At 44.5% G+C, this 21,057-nt stretch overlaps 1 protein-coding gene across 1 annotated transcript in view; it reads right to left on the minus strand.

Annotated features, from left to right (window-relative positions):
* The window catches only part of LOC123745203 (serine/arginine repetitive matrix protein 2), a 213,202-nt gene that overhangs the window by 32,629 nt on the left and 159,516 nt on the right, over positions 1–21,057 (minus strand). The window contains 3 exon segments of the mRNA XM_069300861.1: positions 5,602–6,759; positions 7,409–8,545; positions 19,455–19,556. Of these exon segments, the coding sequence (XP_069156962.1) occupies positions 5,602–6,759; positions 7,409–8,545; positions 19,455–19,556 (2,397 nt within the window).

Here is a 21,057-nt window from a genome sequence, read left to right on the forward strand (position 1 = left end):
ATTTTCAAGAATACCTGAATCTCTTCCCAACTGACGGACACTCTTGAGGCTGGCTGAATCTCTTCCTGACTGACGGACACTCTTGAGGTACACTGAATCTCTTCCTGTGTGGGACCATACAAAGCGATCTTTTCAAGACTACCTTACAAACTGATCTTTTCCTATAATCTTTTCAATACTACCTTATGCTTTACAAGCTTGGTTATATACAACCTACAAGTTCTAAAGCCAAGGGTGTACGTGAGTGCATTATTTGCAAGCACACAGAATGAAGAAACAGGAAGCGAAAATTTATTTGTACCTGGTGCACTGAGAGCGAAGTCGCGCTGCGTACCATGGGCTACTTCGTTGATTATTACTCACTTCTGAAGTACTGAGTGTGTAATATAGTGTGTTACTGTGTAAATAGTGTGTGAAACTGTACATATTGTAATTTTTGTGATTTTTTAACAGGTAATATTGCGACAATAAACATTTATTGTGGACACATTACTGACACATGTGTCACAGTTCCATGGAACATTATGAACGTTCTACTGTATACATATTGTAAAGGACACAAATATGCATCATATACGATAAAGAAACAAATAAAACCGCATTGGAAATACATAAAACAAATAATTGAAAATATAGTTGTGGCAACACCCGGTGCTTGAATGGCCCGCGCGACCGGGTCTGGGCGAGTCACGCACGGGCGACCAGGCCCTGATGACGTCACAGCGCATCTTGTCCACGTCCCTACAGCCAAAGTAAGTGGAATTTGGTACTTATTTTTACATAGACATGTTCAGAGATGGGAATTTATCATTTTACGAAGAAAAAAGAACTTTTTGGGAACACTTCATTTCATGCGCACCGGGGGAATTTCTCAATAAACTCCGCGCAGCACGGTGGTTAAAGAATTCTGACAAAGAAAGGGATCTAGGGGTGGTTCTAGATAGAAAACTGTCACCTGAGGACCACATTAAGAACATTGTGCAAGGAGCCTATGCTACACTTTTTAACCTCAAAATTGCTTTTAAATACATGGATGGAGAAATACTAAAGAAATTGTTCACGACTTTTATTAGACCAAAGCTGGAATATGCAGCGATTGTGTGCTGCCCATATCTTAAGAAGCACATCAACAAACTGGAAAAGGTACAACGACATGCTTCTAAGTGGCTCCCAGAACTGAAGGACAAGAGCTTCGAGGAGAGGTTAGAGGCATTAAATATGCAAAAACTAGATGATAGAAGAAAAAGAGGCGATATGATCACTACTTTCAAAATAGTAACAGGAATTGATAAAATTGATAGGGAAGAATTCCTGAGATCCGGAACTTCAAGAACAAGAGGTCATAGATTTAAACTAACGAAACAAAGCTGCCTGAGAAATATATGAAAATTCACTTTTGTAAACAGAGTGGTAGATGGTTGGAACAAGTTAAGTGAGAAGATGGTGGAGGCCAAAACCGTCAGTAATTTCAAAGCATTATACAGTATCCACTCAATTTAACGGCCTCTTTTATACCGATCTGCCGGTAATAACGACCGGTTTGGGAGACCGGTATTTAGAGCCTCATATAACGGTCTGGTGGTCGATATTACTGAAGGTCGGTATTGGGTTTGTCTTGGCATCAGAGGGTCCTCACATGGCAAGCAGGCTGCCTACCCCTTTCATCCCTTCCCTCACCCTCACTGAACCTCTACCCCCACACCCTCACTTTCTGCCTCCCCCCCCCACCAAGACCCTTCTGGGAAATGGCTCAGTAGACTGCCAGCCAGCCAGAGACAGCCTGGAGAATCTCCATCTAATAAAGCATTCATGAAACAAGTATTTTATAACTTTTTATTATCCTAATATTATTACTAAACAAAATCTGTAAGCAAAAAAATATATATGATGTACATCCAGAATTTAATTAAGAAACATCTGGTTAACTGGGTCAAGTGTTAGGCTTATCTCTTCCCTTCCCCACCACCGACACCCCCCCCCCATACTTCCCATACACTCGCTGTCTCTGCTTCACTTCAACATCCATTGTGCTCCATCCCTCCCTCCTTCCTTCCATCCCTCCCTCCCTTCCATCCCTCCCTCCTTCCTTCCATCCCTCCCTTCCTCCCTTCTTTCATCCCTCCCTTCCTCCCTCCTTCCATCCCTCACTTCCTCCCTCCTTCCATCCCTCCCTTCCTCCCTCCTTCCATCCCTCCCCTCCATCCCTCATTCCTTCCCTTCATCCCTCCCTTCCTCCCTCCTTCCCTTCCTCCCTCCATCCCTTCTTCCCTCCCTCCATCTCTCCCTCCTTCCCTCCCCTCCATCCCTTCCCCCCTCCTTCCCTCCTCCCTCCATCCCTCCCTCCCTCCTTCCTTCCATCCAAACATCTGGTTGCGAGCCGGTTCCTTCCCCCACCACCGACACCCCCTCGCCCCCCCAAACTTCCTATACACACGCTCTCTCTGCTTCACCTCAACAACCATAGCTCCATCCCTCTCTCCCTCCCTCCATCAATCCATCCCTCCATCCATCTCCATCCTACCATCCATCTCCATCCACTCCCCCCCTGCCTACCACCCAGCCTCTGCCTGCCTGCCTGCCTCCCTCCCTCCCAAGCTCTGCCTTCCTCCTTGCCTCTCCCTCCCTGCCAACCTCCCAGCCTCTCCCTGCCTACCTCCCAGCCTCTCCCTGCCTGCCTGCCTGCCTCCCTCCCTCCCAAGCTCTGCCTTCCTCCTTGCCTCTCCCTCCCTGCCAACCTCCCAGCCTCTCCCTGCCTACCTCCCAGCCTCTCCCTGCCTGCCTGCCTACATTTCAGCCTCTCCATCCCTGCCTGCCTGCCCATCCACCCACCAGTCAGCCATCACTAACACAACGAGTGCATTTGGAGCCAACATGGTGCACGGATGTTCCTTGATTGTGCAGATATGTCCAACAAAGTCACGGAATGAATACTCCAGCCTCATGACAAATCAAAACAATGTGCAGTGAATCTGTGACGTCACAGGGTAGAAAGCACTAGAGTGGTGGACCCAGTGGCTGTACATGGTGCACAGTGCGACTTCGCTCTCGTTACACCAGGTACAGATAAATTTTCGCTTCCTGTTTCTTCATTCTGTGTGCTTGCAAATAATGCACTCACGCACACCCTTGGCTTTAGTACTTGTAGGTTGTATGTAGCCAAACTTATAAAGCATAAGGTAGTATTGAAAAGATTATAGGAAAAGATCAGTTTGTAAAGTAGTCTTGAAAAGATCGCTTTGTATGGTCCCACACAGGAAGAGATTCAGCTAGCCTCAAAGAGTGTCCATCAGTCAGGAAGAGATTCAGGTATTCTTGAAAATATCTATGGAAAACACCACCATGGAAGCTGCTAACACTGTTCATCTATGCTACTTGTATCAGATGCATCATCACTGAATGCAGAAAATGATTCATCTATGTATCATCTAAATAAATTGGAGATAGCATAGAATTGCAAGGGTGATGCTCAGAGCTACAACTGGATACACTCGCTGTATCGTCCTTATAGGTGCTGTATCACTTGCATCCGACCTTTGTGTTAGGTTCTTATTGTGCCTAGTTTCACCAATATTATGACCCTTATGTTCTTCAATCAATAAGGTTTGAATTTCACTGACAGCTAGAGCGTTATCCCGTCAACACCGCGTTGGACAGGTGTTTGGGAGCCAGAGGCGCGTGTGCCACCCATGGTTGCTCACTCAGGACTAACCCCGCCAGCAGCCCTAGAGCATTCTGGGAATTTTTTCCAAGATAGCTGCCTCTCACTGGAGGTCCTAAGAGTCCAATTTCATACACAACCAACCTTGTACCCAATTAGAATGGGTACCGAAAAATCAAAAAGAGTTTGCTTGGTTGGTGCAGTTTCCTGCTGACCGAGAATACTCGGTTGGCGCAGTTAAGTGGTTAAAGAAAGGGAAGAGTCCAGAGGAAAGGCAGCAAAGAAAGGGCCACTGGTAAGACCCAGAAGCCTCAGCAGGAAAATCAAGCTCAAAAACCTCCGTCCCGCAACCCGAACGGGGCAGCCCCGAAGCCGTTCGAGTCTCGGCGCCAACTAAACCCCGCCCCGACCCCGAAACCTGCAGACGATCAGGAGCCAGGAACAGGGAGGGGAAAGAGGTGAACAACACCTAACCAAATAGGGCGGTCCCGGGGCATCCAGATGGGAAACCAACCTAGCGCGTTGCAGGAACCAAAACAAAGCTTGCAACGTGGGTGCTCCCTGTACTCTGAACAGTAAGGACATCAGAGGAGCATTGGTGAACAAGCAGAGAACACATCTCGCAAGACTCTGGGTCAAGATATCAGTGACCCAACAGGCAGCATGATGTAGGCAAAAAGAGGTGACTGTCATCCTGAGACAAGGGAACAGCAACCAACGAACCCCGCACAGGATGGAATGGAACCCGGAAGACACATCCAGTGGTCCACTGAGCCCTGACAGGGTTTTCCAGGGCCCATAGGCTGACTGCTACGGGAAGCCCGGGCAAGGTGTTGCTAACCTGTTAACACCCAAAGCTAACAAGGGGTAGATGACAACACTGAAAACCCCTGCGACGTGTACAATCATGGGGGCCTAGCAGAGGGCCACCAAACACTACCAGTGAAACTATAGCCACACTAGGCAGACTCCCACCAGTCAAATGAAAATAAAAACAAAAGAAAAACCCTGCAAAAGTACACCGTCCCCAGAGGCAACAGGAACCAGTCGCCGTGTAGATAGCAGGTCGCGCAACACCTTGACACCTTAACCAGCACAATACCAGTCCCTACTCAGGGCCAAACAAGGGCCCCAAGCTCCAGCTGGCCTCAAGGGCGAGGCAAGTGCCGAGCAGCAAGAACCTCTACGGGAATGGTACCCGAACGCCCCAGGGAAGATAACCCTGTCACGCAGGGGCAGTACTCATAGGGCTCTTAGGGAAGGAAGCCCCTAAGCGCATGCAGCCCCAGTACTGATGAGAAACACCTGGCCACTGCACAACACAAAACACAGCAGTGAGCGCCACGAAGGCAAACACCACCTAGGAAACTGAGGCCAGAGAAGCGTCTGTCCCGTTTGACATTAGCTTACAAACTGGCGCTAGGCAGCCAGCGCGGTGAGGTCCAGGACCCTCCCCTCCCCCTCTTGGGGAGGGTAGGGTCAAGCGGTGCGGCAGTAAAGTGTGATGTTTGCTTGTTTGCTTGTTTCCTTGGGATTATAGAGAGTTTCTACCTCTCTGTTCAGTTTTTTGTTTAGTTTCTTACCATGTGGGGTTTGCTTTGTTATGCTTACCTTTCTGGGTGTTTAACCCTGGTCGATGGCAGATAAGGAGAAACCCCAACCACAGGGGGGCTTTCCAGGGCCATTACTCCCAGAAACCTCTCTGAAGGGGCCAGGTTCTGGCGCTGGTCCCTGATAGGTCTGAACTCCATAGCTAATGTCCCGGTCTAATATAACATACATTAGCTCGATAAGCTCCAGAGAGCTGTAGGGGCACCCCACAGAAAAGTTGTTGTAACTTTTGTATACAGTATACTTCTGCCTTTAAACAGTTTTATACAATTTACCATTTCATTCTAAAATCTTTCCAATCATTTCGTATTTCAAATTTATGAAAGACTTGCCTGCTTGTGGAGGTCCTGGTTGTAGGGAATGAAGGGGTGGCAGCAGCAGCAGCAGCAGGGGTGTCTCCCACTAGGGAGGACCACCTGTTGTTTTCATGGATGGGGGACGATAGGCTAGGTTTGTCACTGGTGGGTGACAATAGGCTAGGTTTGTCACTGGTGGGTGACAATAGGCTAGGTGTGTCACGAGTGGGGGACAATTGGCTAGATGTGTCACAGGTAAGGGACAGTAGGATAGGTGCGTCACTGGTGGGTGACAATAGGCTAGGTGTGTCATTGGTGGGGGATATTAGGCTAGGTATGTCACGAGTAGGAGAGGACCAGCTACGAGAATCACGAGCAGGAGAGTGCCAACTACGAGCATCATGGTTAGGGGAGGAAGAACTATGACTGCCATGAGTTGGAGAGTACCAACCATCTTTGTTTCTAGTTGGGGAAGATAGGCTCTGAGACGCTCGATCACCGTGAAGGAGAGACCAACCATGAGTGTCAAAGGCACTGTGAGTATCTTGCACACTGGTAGAAATGTTGTAAGCATCATTGCTGGTCGAAGAACAATGGTTATCTGGGGACGCAGTATTCCTGGAAGGGCTATCACGAGTTGGCGTAGAACACCTATGATTATCTTTAGAAAGACTTTCCCGAGCAAGGATTAAGTCCCTTGCTGGCGAGGACCACCTGTTTCCTTCTCGTGATGTGGTCTCCCTGGTGGACCAAGATGCCTTTCTCAGAATTGGAGATGCAGACCCAATTGACAGTGGTTTATTTATTGATGACTGCCATGACCATCTGCCCTCAGAAGCTCTCTTGGGTGATGGAGAACCATGCTTTGTTAACTCAAGATCTAACTTAGTCAAACTAGTGCCATGACCAGAACATCCTTCACCTATCCTGTTATCTCTAAATTCTGTTTCTGGGGACTTCTCCCTTGAATTATATCCACTTTTGTCTATATCAGCAAACCCAATGCTGAACTCAAAATCAGGTGATTCACTACCAGTTCCATCCATTCTTATTGAGTCTGGTAAAGATATTCCTATCCCTAGTGCTGCTGCCCCTAGACTAGAACCCTTCTTTGTAGATGAAGTGGAGGTTCCCATCAGTGCCTGCATCTGTAGCTCAGCTGCCGAGAAGGGATCATAAGGAGAGTCCCCAAGTCTGCAGAGGGAGGATAATCTTGTCAGAGATGATGCTGACAATATGGTCAAAACTTGGAAAGGCAGTTTAATAGAAAAAGCACAGTAATCCCAGTTGCTAGTATTCTACATGACAGGAGAAAGAGTTAGGCAGTTTAATAGAAAAGGCTCAGTAATCCCAGTTGCTAGTATTTTGCATGACTGGAGAAAGGGTTAGACAGAGAGTTTAAGGACCAAGCTCAAGATGAATGCTACAGGTTTCACATACTTACACGCATAAAAATAAAGATACTGCACAAGGATTGCATATCAAAGCCCAAGGTTTTACACCACTAATGCATAAAAATCATGAAGCTTCACAAGAACAAGGACATATACCTGTGATTAAATGAAACTTTCAGAAATTATGTACATTTCTAGGATTAGGAGGTCAGGACAATTTTATTAACTTTAAATCTTATTTAAATGTATTCATGAATATTAATATACAAAAACATTTATCTATACTACTGTGCATAAAACTATCCTGTCATCCATAGAGTGACTGAAAGTGTGCAACATGAAGCATGCATGCAATGCTAGAGGAGTTAAGGAAGATAAAACTAGAAACTAAATTCTTGCACAACATCAACACAAAACTGAGGATTTTTCTCGATACCCGAAGATGTTACCTTTTCTGGAGTCCTGACTTGGAGGGGGCAAGTTTCTTCATTTTGCCGATAGCTTTCCTGTGTTCACTAGTAGCTCTCTCACCTCCCATACTCTGTGATCCTATTAGTGACTTAAACATGACATAGTCTCTTCTTGAGATGATTATCCCATCACCACTGTCAATTCCATTCACTGGTATAAGAGTCATAGGTTTAGGATGTCTGTGTTCTCTCTTAGGACTCCTAGAGCGAGACACATGTTGTTTGTTCTCAGCCTCGACACTCTTCTTTATCTTTACATAACTCCTGCTCTTGCCATCACTCTCTCTATTATTATTACCTGGTCCTTTTTCACTTCTTTCCCTTGATCTTGATTGTTTTCTTTCTTGTGGAAAATTATGAATATTTCCTTCATTTTTTCTTTCATTTGATAGTCTTCTCCTTCCATCATTATCACAAGAGTCCCCAGCTTCCTCTCTCTTGCGACGGAGAAGCTCTCTAACGCTCTCTCTGTTGGCGCTTTTGATATTTTGTAATCTACTTGAACCTGAAAATGGCAATTCTCCATTCACCTCAAAACTTCTGTCTATCTTGGCAAAAGGATGAGATTCATGTAGATTATTAACTTCTCCCCACGAATTAATATATTCACTACGTTCTTCTTTCTTTATTGTATACTTCCCCCCCTCCCACTTTTCGTCTTCGAAATGTACAGATCTGGGTCGACCAAGACTTGTCTCCACATTCTCATCATCTCCACTCACAGATGTAGATGACTTGAGAAAGTTCTCCTCCGTTGGTATATCTATATCTTCTTCACTTTCACAGTTAAATTCCAGTTCATTTAAGATTTCATTGTCACTCTCCTCCTGCCGATTATTTGAACACTTTCTAGATTTGTCAACCCTGAGATTATCATCATCATAGCTACCTTTCTCCTCCTCAGAGTCTGCTCTCCCCACTCCAGACTCCCTCATCTTATCTTGGGTCTTCTTTAAGTCATCCTCTGCACACACTCTCCTCCTGCACCTTGGGTCTTCCTCCACAATAACTGAATTTTCTGGGGCTTCCATTATTCTCTCATATTTGTCTTGATATATCAAATCTGTCTGATGCACTTTCTTTTTTCTTTCATTTATCTTTTCTTTTTCCACTTTACTGTGTCCACAAGACAAGGAGAGAAGGCAGAACCAAGACAAGGAGAGAGAGAAGTTAGTTATTAATTAGGTTAGTTTATAACAACAATATATTTTGTAGAGGTTTGTAAGATTAAAACATGACATACAAATAATGTAGCATTGAGTTAAGTAAATATTAAGAATAAATGTTAAACTAACACAAAAGACATAAATGGTTAATTTTGTTAATAGAGCATGCATACATGTGTCTGTATGTGAGTGTATGTAATTACCTAAGTGTAGTTACTTAAGTTGTATGTAATTACCTAAGTGTAGTTACCTAAGTGAAGTTACTTAAGTGTAGTTACCTAAGTGTAGTTACCTAAGTGAAGTTACTTAAGTGTAGTTACCTAAGTGTAGTTACCTAAGTGAAGTTACTTAAGTGTAGTTACCTAAGTGTAGTTACCTAAGTGTAGTTACAGGATGAGAGCTACGTTCGTGGTGTCCCGTCTTCCCAGCACTCTTTGTCATATAACGCTTTGAAACTACTGACAGTTTTGGTTACCACCACCTTCTCACTTAACTTGTTCCAACCGTCTATCACTCTGTTTGCGAAAGTGAATTTTTTATATTTCTTTGGCAGTTTTGTTTAGTTAGTTTAAATCTATGACCTCTTGTTCTTGATGTTCCAGGTCTCAGGAATTCTTCCCATTCAATTTTGTTGATTCCTGTTACTGTTTTGTACGTAGTGATCAAATCACCACTTTTTCATGACTTCTAGTTTTGGCATATTTAATGCTTCTACCTCTCCTCGTAGCTCTTGTCCTTCAGCTCCGGCAGCCATTTAGTTGCATGTTTTTGCACCTTTTCCAGTTTGTTGATGTGAATCTTAAGATATGGGCACCATACAACTGCTGCTTATTCCAGTTTTGGTCTAACAGAGGTCATGAACAATTTCTAGAGTATTTCACCATCCATATTTTAAAAGTAAGTCTGAAATTGGAAAGTGTAGCATAGGCTCCTTGCACAATGCCCTTTATGGGGTCATCAGGTGACCATTTTCTATCTAGAACCATCCTTATATCTCTTTCTTTATCATAATTTTTTTAAGATATTTCACATAATTTATAGGTTGAGTGGGGTCAATGTTCTTTTATTCCAAATTCCATATTCCATAACATGGCATTTATTCACATTAAATTCCATTTACCAAGTGATGCTCCATATACTTATTTTGTCCAGGTCTTCTTGAAGGGTATAACAATCATCTAAGTTTCTTATCTTCCCTATTATTTTAACATCATCAGCAAACATATTCAAATAATTCTGTATTCCATTAAATAGACCGTTTATGTAGACAATGAGCATTACTGGTGCAAGAACTGAATCCTGTGGTACTCCACATGTGACATTTCTCCAGTCCGATACATTGCCTTTGATTACTGCCATCATTTATCTGTCAGAAAATTTTTCAGCCAAGTTAAAAGCCTCCCTGTCACTCCTCCAATATGTTCCAGTTTTCAAAACAACCTCTTATGTGGAACTCTGTCATAAACCTTTTTTAGGTCCAGATAGATGCAGTCAACCCAACCATTTCTTTCCTGTAAAATCTCTGTTGCTCTATCATAGAAACTAAGTAAATTTGTTACACAGGAACTTCCAGATCGAAAACGATAATGTCTGCTTGTTATTATATAATTTTTCTCCAGGTGTTCTAAACGTTTAGTTTTAAATATATTTTCCAATATTTTGACTATTACACTTGTCAATGATGCAGGTCTATAATTGAGGGGGTCTTCCCTGCTGCCAATAGCCTGTGCTACTTGGAACTTTTTGTTCCAGGTAGCGAATCTTAAACAACAACAACAACCCTGCTGCCACTTTTGTAGAGTGGAATTATATTAGCCTTTTTCAACACAACTGTTAGGACTCCTGTATACAGGGATTCCTGAAAAATCAGTTGAAGTGGAATATTGAGCTCAGGTGTGCATTCTCTCAGAACCCATGGTGAAACTCCATCTGGGCCAACTGCTTTGTTCTTACTTAGCTCCTTGAGCATTTTTTTTTACTTCATCTCTAGACACCGCTATGTGCTCTATGTTGTTCTCTGGAATTCTTATTGTGTCTGGTTCCCTGAAGATTTAATTTTGTAAAAATACACTTTGGAACTTTGTTTAAAGTTTCACACATTTCCTTTTAATTTTCTATGAATCTACTTCCCAATTTCAACTTCTGAAATTATCCTTTACCTGCAATTTGCTTTTGATGAACTTAAATAATAGGCTTGGTTCTGTTTTATGTTTGTCCACTATACTTTTCTAAAAAAAATTCTGCCTCTCTCTCCTCACTGCCGTGTAGTTGTTTTGCATTTCTTTGAAACACTGGTATGTTTGGGGGTTTGGCCTCTTCCTATATTGATTTCATTTCTGGGAGGGAAGCCTTGTCAGCTTCCCAGAGCTATCCAAGCTGATATGAATATGTATAACTTTCTGGCATCAGTCAATGTGCAAGGTGTTTTTGCCTACCGGGGACCATGGCCAGAACCTGGCCCCTTCAGAGAGGCACGAGGAGCAATGGCCTATAGAAGCCCCAGTGTGGTTGGGAGCATTCTATGTCTGCCATCGACCAGGTCTGGCACCCAGAAAAGTAGGCACCTCAAAACAAACCCCCCAGTCTGGCGAAGAAATGCTACTGAAAGCCGAACGAGTGGACAGAACTCCCTAAATGAAAATTAGCAAACGAGCATGACATTTTCACGCAACTACGTCACTGTCTGCGCCACCCCCCCCCCTCACTCCCCGGTAGGGGAAAGGGGAGCCCCAGACCCAACGCGCCAGCGATCCACCCTACCAATTCTTGGCTGATGTGATACTAGCAAGTCATGTGCCTATGGATGCCCTTGTGGCTTACCTCCTGCACGACCTTCATAGTGGTTCCACATTTTTCATGTATGGATCTTCTTGTCCTTACTGGGTTCGTTATGAAGTTCCGGAGTCGTCCTGGTTTGCAGAATGCCCTCTTTTTGCATTGGAGGCTTGGCATCCATTCTGTCGCTAGCACCGCTAGCACCGCACACTAATGGTGCTAGTGTGCGGTGCTAGCTTCTTCCCTGAAATCTGGCTATGCCCTGGCTCTTCGATTTTCTTCGCCTTTTTTGGTCATTGCGGTTGACAGAGTCTGCGGTTGTGCAGTATCTGTGGGCAGCTTCGTCTCGTTGCTGTCCTGTGTCAGACTTGGTAGTCCTCCGGGGGGCTTGTGAGGGAGCCTTCCCGAAAGGGTCGTGCCAGGGCTTTGGGTTCTTCTGTCATAGTGGGCCAATGGTGCCGGATACGTGCCTTCTGATCTGTTCAGTGAGGGGATCGCCCTGCGCACCGTTCGGGTACACGTAGGTGTGTCTATTCTTCGTGGGGCCCTCTTTTCCTGCACTCTGTCGGTTTTTTGTCGAAGTAGTTCACTTGGACGTGGTCGATACAACCTCGTTTCCCCGGTGGGTTCCTGCCTGTTCTGGTCCCGACACGGGACTGCGCGAACCTCCGGTTCATTCTGGACTTGTCCCATCAGGTCTGTGGGTTTTTGCTCCTCCTTCAGATGACTACACTGTCCCAGGTCCGTCTTCGGTTGGAGCCAGATGCTTGGATGGTGTCCCTGGACCTCGCGTACACGTCTTAGCATGTCCCAATTCATCATCAGTTCTGGGACTGGCTCGGTTTTGTTGTGGGATGTCAGGGTTACCGTTTTCTTTTTCTTCCGTTCGGTTTGTATCTGGCGCCTAGCGTTTTCACACACCTTACTCAGGTCGTGGTGGCCCGCTTGCGTCTGTTAGATGTTCAGGTTCTGGCCTCCCTCGACGACTGGCTGGTTTGGGCTCCCAGCCAGTCCGTGTGTCTTTTCGCCAGGGTTTTGGTTCTTTCCCAGCTCACTGGAATCGGGTTCTTGGTGAACTGGAGGAAGTCCTGTCTGGTTCCCTCTCGGATTCGGTCATGTAATTACTTAAGTGAAACTACTGAAACTACTGATGGTCTTGGCCTCCACCACCTTCTCACCTAACTTGTTCCAACCTTTTTAGGGGAGAAGGTGGTGGAGGCCAAGACCGTCAGTAGTTTCAGTAGTTTCACTTAGGTAATTACAAGACCGAATCCGAGAGGGAACCAGACAGGACTTCCTCCAGTCGATAATCTTGTGTTGGACTCTCAGACCGCTTCCATGTCTCTTCTTCTGGCGGCTCTGCTTCGCCTGCATTCCTGCCTTCATCTTTCCTGGGCTACGTGGCGGTTGCATGAGGTTTGTGCGGGAGCCTGATCTTTGCCATGATGGTCTACCCACAGGGTTGGGTGTGGCTTCATCAGCTCTTTGGGTTCCGTCGGGGACGTCCTTTCTGCTGCTATCGCGACTGCTGGGTTCGGCCTCCGGGGGCTTTGCATCGGTTGCTGCGTTGCCGGCTTCCTCTTCGGGTTTCAGGGTTCTGTGCCTTGGCACCTACCCTAGCCCCTCGCTCAATGTGCTTTCAGATGCGTCGTCCCTCGGCTGGGGCTTTGTGACTAGTGCTCACCTGCCCGGCCAAGGGTGATGGGGTCCGTCCTTCCGTTGGGCTCACTGCACAGTGCAGGAGTTTGCAACTGTGTGGATGTCACTCCGGATGATTCGGGTTGCTCGCGGATCGATGATCTAGCTCCAGTCAGACTGTTCTCCAGTGGCTCATTCCCTGTACCGCGGGGGGTTCAATGCAGTCCTTGGCTTGGGGCTGGTTGCTACAGGTGACTCATCTGCTGAGTTTTTGGAGTTTAGCTCTCCTGGCAGTTCTCATTTGGGGGTGTCCATGGTCCTGGTGGACAGCCTGTCCCACTTCCTTCCCTTCCACAGAGTGGACGGTCGGTGCCAACTCCTTCAGTCGGCTCTGCTGGATGTTTGGGCCTCCGGAGGTGGACGTCTTTGTGTTGGCGTGGTCAAAGCATCTCACGGTATTCGTGGAGCCCTTTCCTGACTGCGAGGCCATCGGGGTCAATGCCTTCAGGCAGGACTGGGTGAGGTGGGGTTCCCTATTTCTCTTCCCTCGGTTCTGCTGTTGCTCCAGGTCCTGGCTTGCTTGGAGACTTACCAGAGAAGTGTTGTTGTTCTGGCTTCTTGGTGGCTGGCCCAGCCTTGGTTTCAGGCACTGCTTGCTTGGTGTCTGAACCCGTGGGTCTTCCTGCAGCTCTGCCTCTTTCAGTGGATAGGTCCAGCCCGCTCGCTACAAGGCTGGTTCATTCTTCTCCTCGAGTCTTCGTGTCTGATGTTTCTGACTTGTGTCTATCGCCACTTGTATAGAGCACGGGGTGGCTTCGTAGTTAGTCTCCCACCTGCATGCTTCGTCTCGGTGGCATTATGAAGTTCCTGGCGGTCCTTCCACTTTTTCCTATCACTGCGTAGGTGTACTTTGGTCTCTGATAGGGTTGTTTTGGCCTTCCTTTTGGGATTGTTTCCGGACCGTAATTTTATGCCGAATACTGTCACCTCATATCGTGCTGCGCTGGCGGAGTCACTTCTGCTTGTGTTCGGTATTGATGTTACATCTGCTCCATTTTGTCAGTTGTCTCATGCATTGTTTTCCCTCCGGCCTGCTCATCTGCTGCCTGAGCCATCCTGGTCTTTGCACCAGGTGCTCTCTTTTCTTTCATCTCCTTGGCTTGTAGTGGCCCCTTCGGTTCGGGGTGGTTTTTTCTTTGGCTCTTTTCCTGTTGGCATTGGCCTCTGGGGGTCAGGTTGGGGAGCTTCATGCTCTCCTCTGGCACAGGGGTTTTCTGCTGTTTTGGTCTTGGTCGTAGGTTTGTTCAGTTGCAGCCGTCTCCTTCTGTTCTAGCGATGTATGAATCTGCTGCTTTCCAGAGGGTTCCTTGGGTTATTGATGCTTGGTTAGTCAGGCCAGGGGTGCATCGTGTGTCGTTTGGTTGTGGCTCTCCGCGTCTTGATCTCTCTGCCCGTGGCCACGCTTTGGGTTGACTGGGTTCCCTTTCCTCCTTCCTGTTACGGGATTCGAGTCTCTCGGATCGTCCGCAAGGTCCTTTGGGTTTGCCGGTTGTCTTTTTTTGTCTTCGAGCGCATGGAATCTGCCCTCCCGGATTTTTTCCTCTTTTCTTTATCTTTGGTGAGGTAGCTCCGGGGAGCCGATGGGGCTCCCCCCAGAAAACCAGCATTGATTGTAAAGAAATGCCATTTTCTGGGTGAGTCCCGGAGGCTCCCCGGCATCCCCCCTACCCTCCAGTCAGCAGTGTTTTTTGCGAGTTTTGACATCCAGCCTAAGAGCTAGTGGGTGAATCGCTGGAGCGAAGGTCTGGGAGCCCCCCTTCCCTCTTCCGGGAAGGGGAGAGTTGCGCAGACAGTGGTGCAGTGGCGTGATGACATCATGCTTGTTTGCAAATTTTCGTTTGGGGAGTTTTGTCCACTCGTTAGACTTTCGATAGCAATTTTTAACCAGAATAGGGGTTTTGTTTTGGCACGCCTACCTTTCTGGATGCCAGACCCGTTGATGGCAGACATAGAATGCTCCCAACCACATGGGGGTTTCTATAGGCCATTGCTCCTCATACCTTTCTGAAGGGGGCCAGGTTCTGGCCGTGGTGCCCGGTAGCCAAGAACTCCAAGCACATTGACTGATGACAGAAGTTATCCATATCCGTATTAGCCTGGATAGCTCCTGGAAGCCTCCGGAACTCACCCAGAAAATGGCATTTCATTACATTCAATGCTGTTTTTTGTGTCTTTTGGTCTCTGGCTCTCTCGCAATTTCTGTTGAACCAATCCTGTTTCCTAGTTCTGCATGTCTGTTTTGTATACAAAAATGTTGTCTCTATCATGTCTTTCACAAAACTTGACATATATCTCATTTACTTCTTTGCCTAACAGCAAGTCTTTTCAGTCAAATTCCTTAAAAGAAATTTCTAAGTTCCACATAATGTCCTCTCCTGAAATCAGGTTTTTCAATTGTTCCAACTTCCTCATTCTCTTCCAGATTATAATGCATTGCATACTTTATTCCCAAAAGGACATGGTCACGTTTACTCAAGGAAGGAAGGTACTGAATGTCAAATATCTCTTCCTCTTTCCTGGTGAAAATCAAATCTAGCATGGAGGGAACATCCCCTTCCCTCACCCTTGTTGCTTGTTTAATGTGTTGATGCATGAATGTTTCCAGGATGAGGTTTACGAATCTACAATTTAAAAATTACTCTGTTCTCACTTCATGCAGGTCAGCGTTCAATCTCCGACCGTCCAAGTGGTTGAGCACCATTCCTCTCCCTCCCTCTCCCCAACTGCCCCCCCCCTCCTATCCCAAATCCATATCCTGACCTCTTCTCAGTGCTATATAATCGTAATGGCTTGGTACGTTCCCCCTGATAATGCCCTCTTCCTATAATCTTTCTTGTTATTGTTATGAGGCCCTTTCATTTATTATCCAGCTCCTCCTTTGTTCATGTGTTGCATAACAGTGGACATTTTTATTTATGATTATTAGTTTATCATCCTGATTGTAAATCTCCATGCAAGTGAATGTGTGTTTATTTTGTACTCTACAGGATGAAACGAGGACATGCACCAGTGAAGCGCAACAAGCCATTTTCTATATATTAAATATTTTGTCACTCCTTATTGTATACCCTACAGTATAATTAATCTATTTTATTATATATATAATTAGTATCATTTATCATATTATACCTTATCAGGTAAATTATCAGCATGAAATATTATTACATTATAAGTTAATAAGGATTAATTCTTGAAGCCAAAACACATAGCATGCACAAGTTACTCCACAAAGTAGTTTAATTCTATAATGTTAGTTATTACAGTACAGTATTTACAAATGTAGACACATAAACATTAATATATGCACTTAAATATCTGGGGAAATGAAGACTGACGTTCCTCAAAATATTGATCAAGAAATTGTATAAATTTTCATAATCATTATATAGAAGTATATTATAATGAAGATTACACTAGTCTAATTAAAATAGATGTAATTTTAAACAGACTGTATTTTATTGTGAAGTTCAAAATCTTCATACTGATAGATATATCTTAAGAAAAGTCAAACAAGACATAAACAACCTTTAACAATGACAAACACATGCAAATAAAAGAAATCAGAATATGAAACTCCCTTCCCAATGAAGCACAATATTGTCCAACCTATACTTTATTCAAATGAAGAACAATGAAGTACCTAATATTTTTGCCAAATTATCCCACCTTGTGCTACTAACTCACACAGAATTTTACAGTCTAGAAATGCAACTATATCAGTATAAATTTTTTACCTTCACTTTATATTGATATAGTAATTATGTGAATTCACATTCTGTCATTATAGATCTGTCATTAAGTATATATTTATTTTTATTCAAGAGAGATTTTTCACCTATTTTTTTTAATGTATTGAGAATTTGGTGTTTAGCTTAAGGACCTGAAGAAATCACTATGCATGTCAGTGGCTTTGCAAGAATGTACCACTTAATCACTGTACTGTACACCTTGTCTTGTGAGGAGTACTGTACACCCTGTCTTGTGAGCAGTACTATACACCTTGTCTTGTGAGAAGTGCTGTACACCCTGTCTTGTGAGGAGTACTGTACACCTTGTCTTGTGAGGAGTATTGTACACCCTGTCTTGTGAGAAGTACTGCGCACCCTGTCTTGTGAGAAGTACTGTACACTTTGTTTTGTGAGGAGTATTGTACACCCTGTCTTGTGAGAAGTACTGTACACTTTGTCTTGTGAGGAGTACTGTACACCCTGTCTTGTGAAGAGTACTGTACACTTTGTCTTGTGAGGAGTACTGTACACCTTGTCTTGTGAGGAGTACTGTACACTTTGTCTTGCGAGGAGTACTGTACACCTTGACTTGTGAGGAGTACTGTACACCCTGTCTTGTGAGAAGTACTGTACACTTTGTCTTGTGAGGAGTATTGTACACCCTGTCTTGTGAGGAGTACTGTATACTTTGTCTTGTGAGGAGTACTGTACACCTTGACTTGTGAGGAGTACTGTACACCTTGTCTTGTGAGGAGTATTGTACACCTTCTCTTGTGAGGAGTACTGTACACCTTGTCTTGTGAGAAGTACTGTATACCCTGTCTTGTGAGAAGTACTGTGCGCCTTGTCTTGTGAGGAGTATTGTACACCCTGTCTTGTGAGAAGTACTGTATACCCTGTCTTGTGAGGAGTACTGTGCACCTTGTCTTGTGAGGAGTACTGTGCACCTTGTCTTGTGAGGAGTACTGTACACCTTGCCTTGTGAGGAGGAGTACTGTGCACCTTGACTTATGAGGAGGAGTATTGTACACCCTGTCTTGTGAGGAGTACTGTATACTTTGTCTTGTGAGGAGTACTGTACACCTTGACTTGTGAGAAGTACTGTACACTTTGTCTTGTGAGGAGTATTGTACACCCTGTCTTGTGAGGAGTACTGTATACTTTGTCTTGTGAGGAGTACTGTACACCTTGACTTGTGAGGAGTACTGTACACCTTGTCTTGTGAGGAGTATTGTACACCCTGTCTTGTGAGAAGTACTGTATACCCTGTCTTGTGAGGAGTACTGTGCACCTTGTCTTGTGAGGAGTACTGTGCACCTTGTCTTGTGAGGAGTACTGTACACCTTGCCTTGTGAGGAGGAGTACTGTGCACCTTGACTTATGAGGAGGAGTACTGTACACCTTGTCTTATGAGGAGTACTGTGCACCTTGTCTTGTGAGGAGGAGTGCTGTGTACCTTGTCTTATGAGGAGTACTGTACACTTGTCTTGTGAGGAGTACTGCGCACCTTGTCTTGTGAGGACAAGTCTCGGACCAGTCTCCGTGGTGCAGTGGTAAGACACTCGCCTGGCGTTCCACGAGCGCTATGTCATGGGTTCGTATCCTGGCCGGGGAGGATTTACTGGGCACAAATCCTTAACTGTAGCCTCTGTTTAACTCAACAGTAAAATGTGTACTTGGTTGTAACAACAATTCTTCGCGGCAGGGGATCGTATTCCAGGGACCTGCCCAAAACGCTACGCGTACTAGTGGCTGTACAAGAATGTAACAACTCTTGTATATATATAAAAAAAAAGAGTATTGTGCACCTTGTCTCGTGAGAAGTACTGTATACCCTGTCTTGTAAGGAGTACTGTACACCTTTTCTTGTGAGGAGTACTGTACACCCTGTCTTGTGAGGAGTACTGTAAACCTTCTCTTGTGAGGAGTACTGTACACCCTGTCTTGTGAGGAGTACTGTACACCTTCTCTTGTGAGGAGTACTGTACACCTTGTCTTGTGAGGAGTACTGTACACCTTCTCTTGTGAGTACTGTACACCTTGTCTTGTGAGGAGTACTGTACACCTTGTCTTGTGAGGAGTACTGTACATCTTCTCTCTTGAGGATTACTGTGCAATTTGTATTGTGAGAAATATTAAACACTTAGTCTCTTGAAGCAGTATGGTGCTGCTGCTGTGGTTGACTTGTTGGTGTGCAGCAGCAGTGGTGGTGGTGGTGGTGGTGGTGGTGGTGGTGGTGGCAGTGGTGGTGGTGGTGGTGGCGGTGGTGGTGGTGGTGGTGGTGGTGGTGGTGGTGGTGGTGGTGGCAGTGGTGGTGGTGGTGGTGGTGGTGGTGGTGGTGGTGGTGGTGGTGGCAGTGGTGGTGGTGGTGGTGGCGGTGGTGGTGGTGGTGGTGGTGGTGGTGGTGGTGGTGGTGGTGGTGGTGATGGTGGTGGTGGCGGTGGCGGTGGCGGCGGCGGTGGTGGTGGTGGTGGTGGTGGTGGTTGTGTGATGTTGTGTTGTGTGTTGTAGTTAGAATTAGTTCATTGTCATTATATCATTTTAAGATAGCAACACTGAAATAGTGATAGTAACAAAAGAAAAGTTTTGAATGAAAAATATGAAGAGATGAAATGAATGATGAATAAAAAAAAAAGAGAAAACAATAAATGTACGTACTTGGAATAACTTTCTTGTTGAGCAAGAGAGTAATCGAGAGGAGACTCTCCGGCCTCGTCGCCCTCTGGTTCCCCTCGCTTGGGACTTCCACTAATACATACACTGAAAATTATACATATTTCAGCTGTATGACTTTTATAATAATAATAATAATAATAATAATAATAATAATAATAATAATAATAATAATAATAAGATACATCCTCTAAGCTATAAGCTAAGTATGAGTTAAGATACATCCAAATAATTGTTTGTAAATAGATATGGCATAAATGTATTGCTGATGGCCTTTTCTGTATTCTGGTGAGAAGCTTTATGTTTTATATACCCTCTCTCCTCATCAGTATCTAGAGGATTCAAAAACAACTTCCCAGTCTCCTACACAGAATCATAGAGGAAGTGGAGATGGCTTCCCAGTCTCCTCCACAGTCGCATAGAGGAGGCAGAGATGAATACCCAGTCTCCTCCACAGCAGAGGATACAGAAAGCTGTGTATGAATGATGTACTTCACTATGGCAATTAAATATCAATCTATGTATATATATGCATAAGTATCCACTAGGAAAAGGATGAAAATTCTGAATGTTTTTGTGTATCACCATATTTTCCAAGAATACAGACAGAGAAGACAAGGGTTTGGGATTATATACCCCACTACGGGTCCGTCTAAGTACCGCAAGCTACCACAAGCTACACAAGCTTTACAAAGCTTCCTGGCAATACGTTAGTAATGAATAAATATGATATGTTAGGTTAGGTTGACCTAACCTAACCTAACCTAACCTAACCTAACCAACGTTTGGATCGTCGACTTGATTTGGCGTCACCAGCTCTTTATTTTCGTCTAATTTCTTTATAAAAAAATACCTTTTCAGATTAAAATTATGTTTTTTTGTGTTGTACATTCAGCACCAACATTATAATGAGTAAATATATCATATTTATTCATTACTAACGTATTGCCAGGAAGCTTTGTAAAGCTTGTGTAGCTTGTGGTAGTTTGCGGTAATTAGACCCATTACACCTGAGTAGATAAAGATCCATAAACCAAAATATCAATTAATGGACGTGCCATGAAGATGGGATGATTAACTAGTTATTCCTCCATTCTTGGAATGTTCTATACATACACTTATACTTTACATAATTTTAAACCACATAATTTTAAACCACATAATTTTATTCTTTATCTAATTTTAATCACAAATCTTACCAGTTATAAAGCTATCTAATTTACATAATTTAAAGCTATCAAATTTATATAATTGAAAACTATCTAATTTATATAATCGAAAGCTATCTAATTTATATAATCCTGGACTTACATTAATATTATCTAATTCACCAATTTTTATAAATGAAGATTCAATAAACCAGCGTTGAATGTATTGAAACACCATTTTCTAGGTGAGACCCGGAGTCTCCCCGGAGCTATACCAGGCTGATGTGTATATTTTAGACCATGGCAACAGTCAATTGATGGAGTTCTTGGCCAACCAGAGACCACGAGCCAGAACCTGGCCCCCCTCAGAGAGGCACAAGGAGCAATGGCCTATAGACACTCCCATGTAGTCAGAAGCAGTCTATGTCTGCCATCTACCA

This window comes from Procambarus clarkii, chromosome 44 (genome assembly GCF_040958095.1).
Source record: "Procambarus clarkii isolate CNS0578487 chromosome 44, FALCON_Pclarkii_2.0, whole genome shotgun sequence".
NCBI classification, from domain to species: domain Eukaryota; kingdom Metazoa; phylum Arthropoda; class Malacostraca; order Decapoda; family Cambaridae; genus Procambarus; species Procambarus clarkii.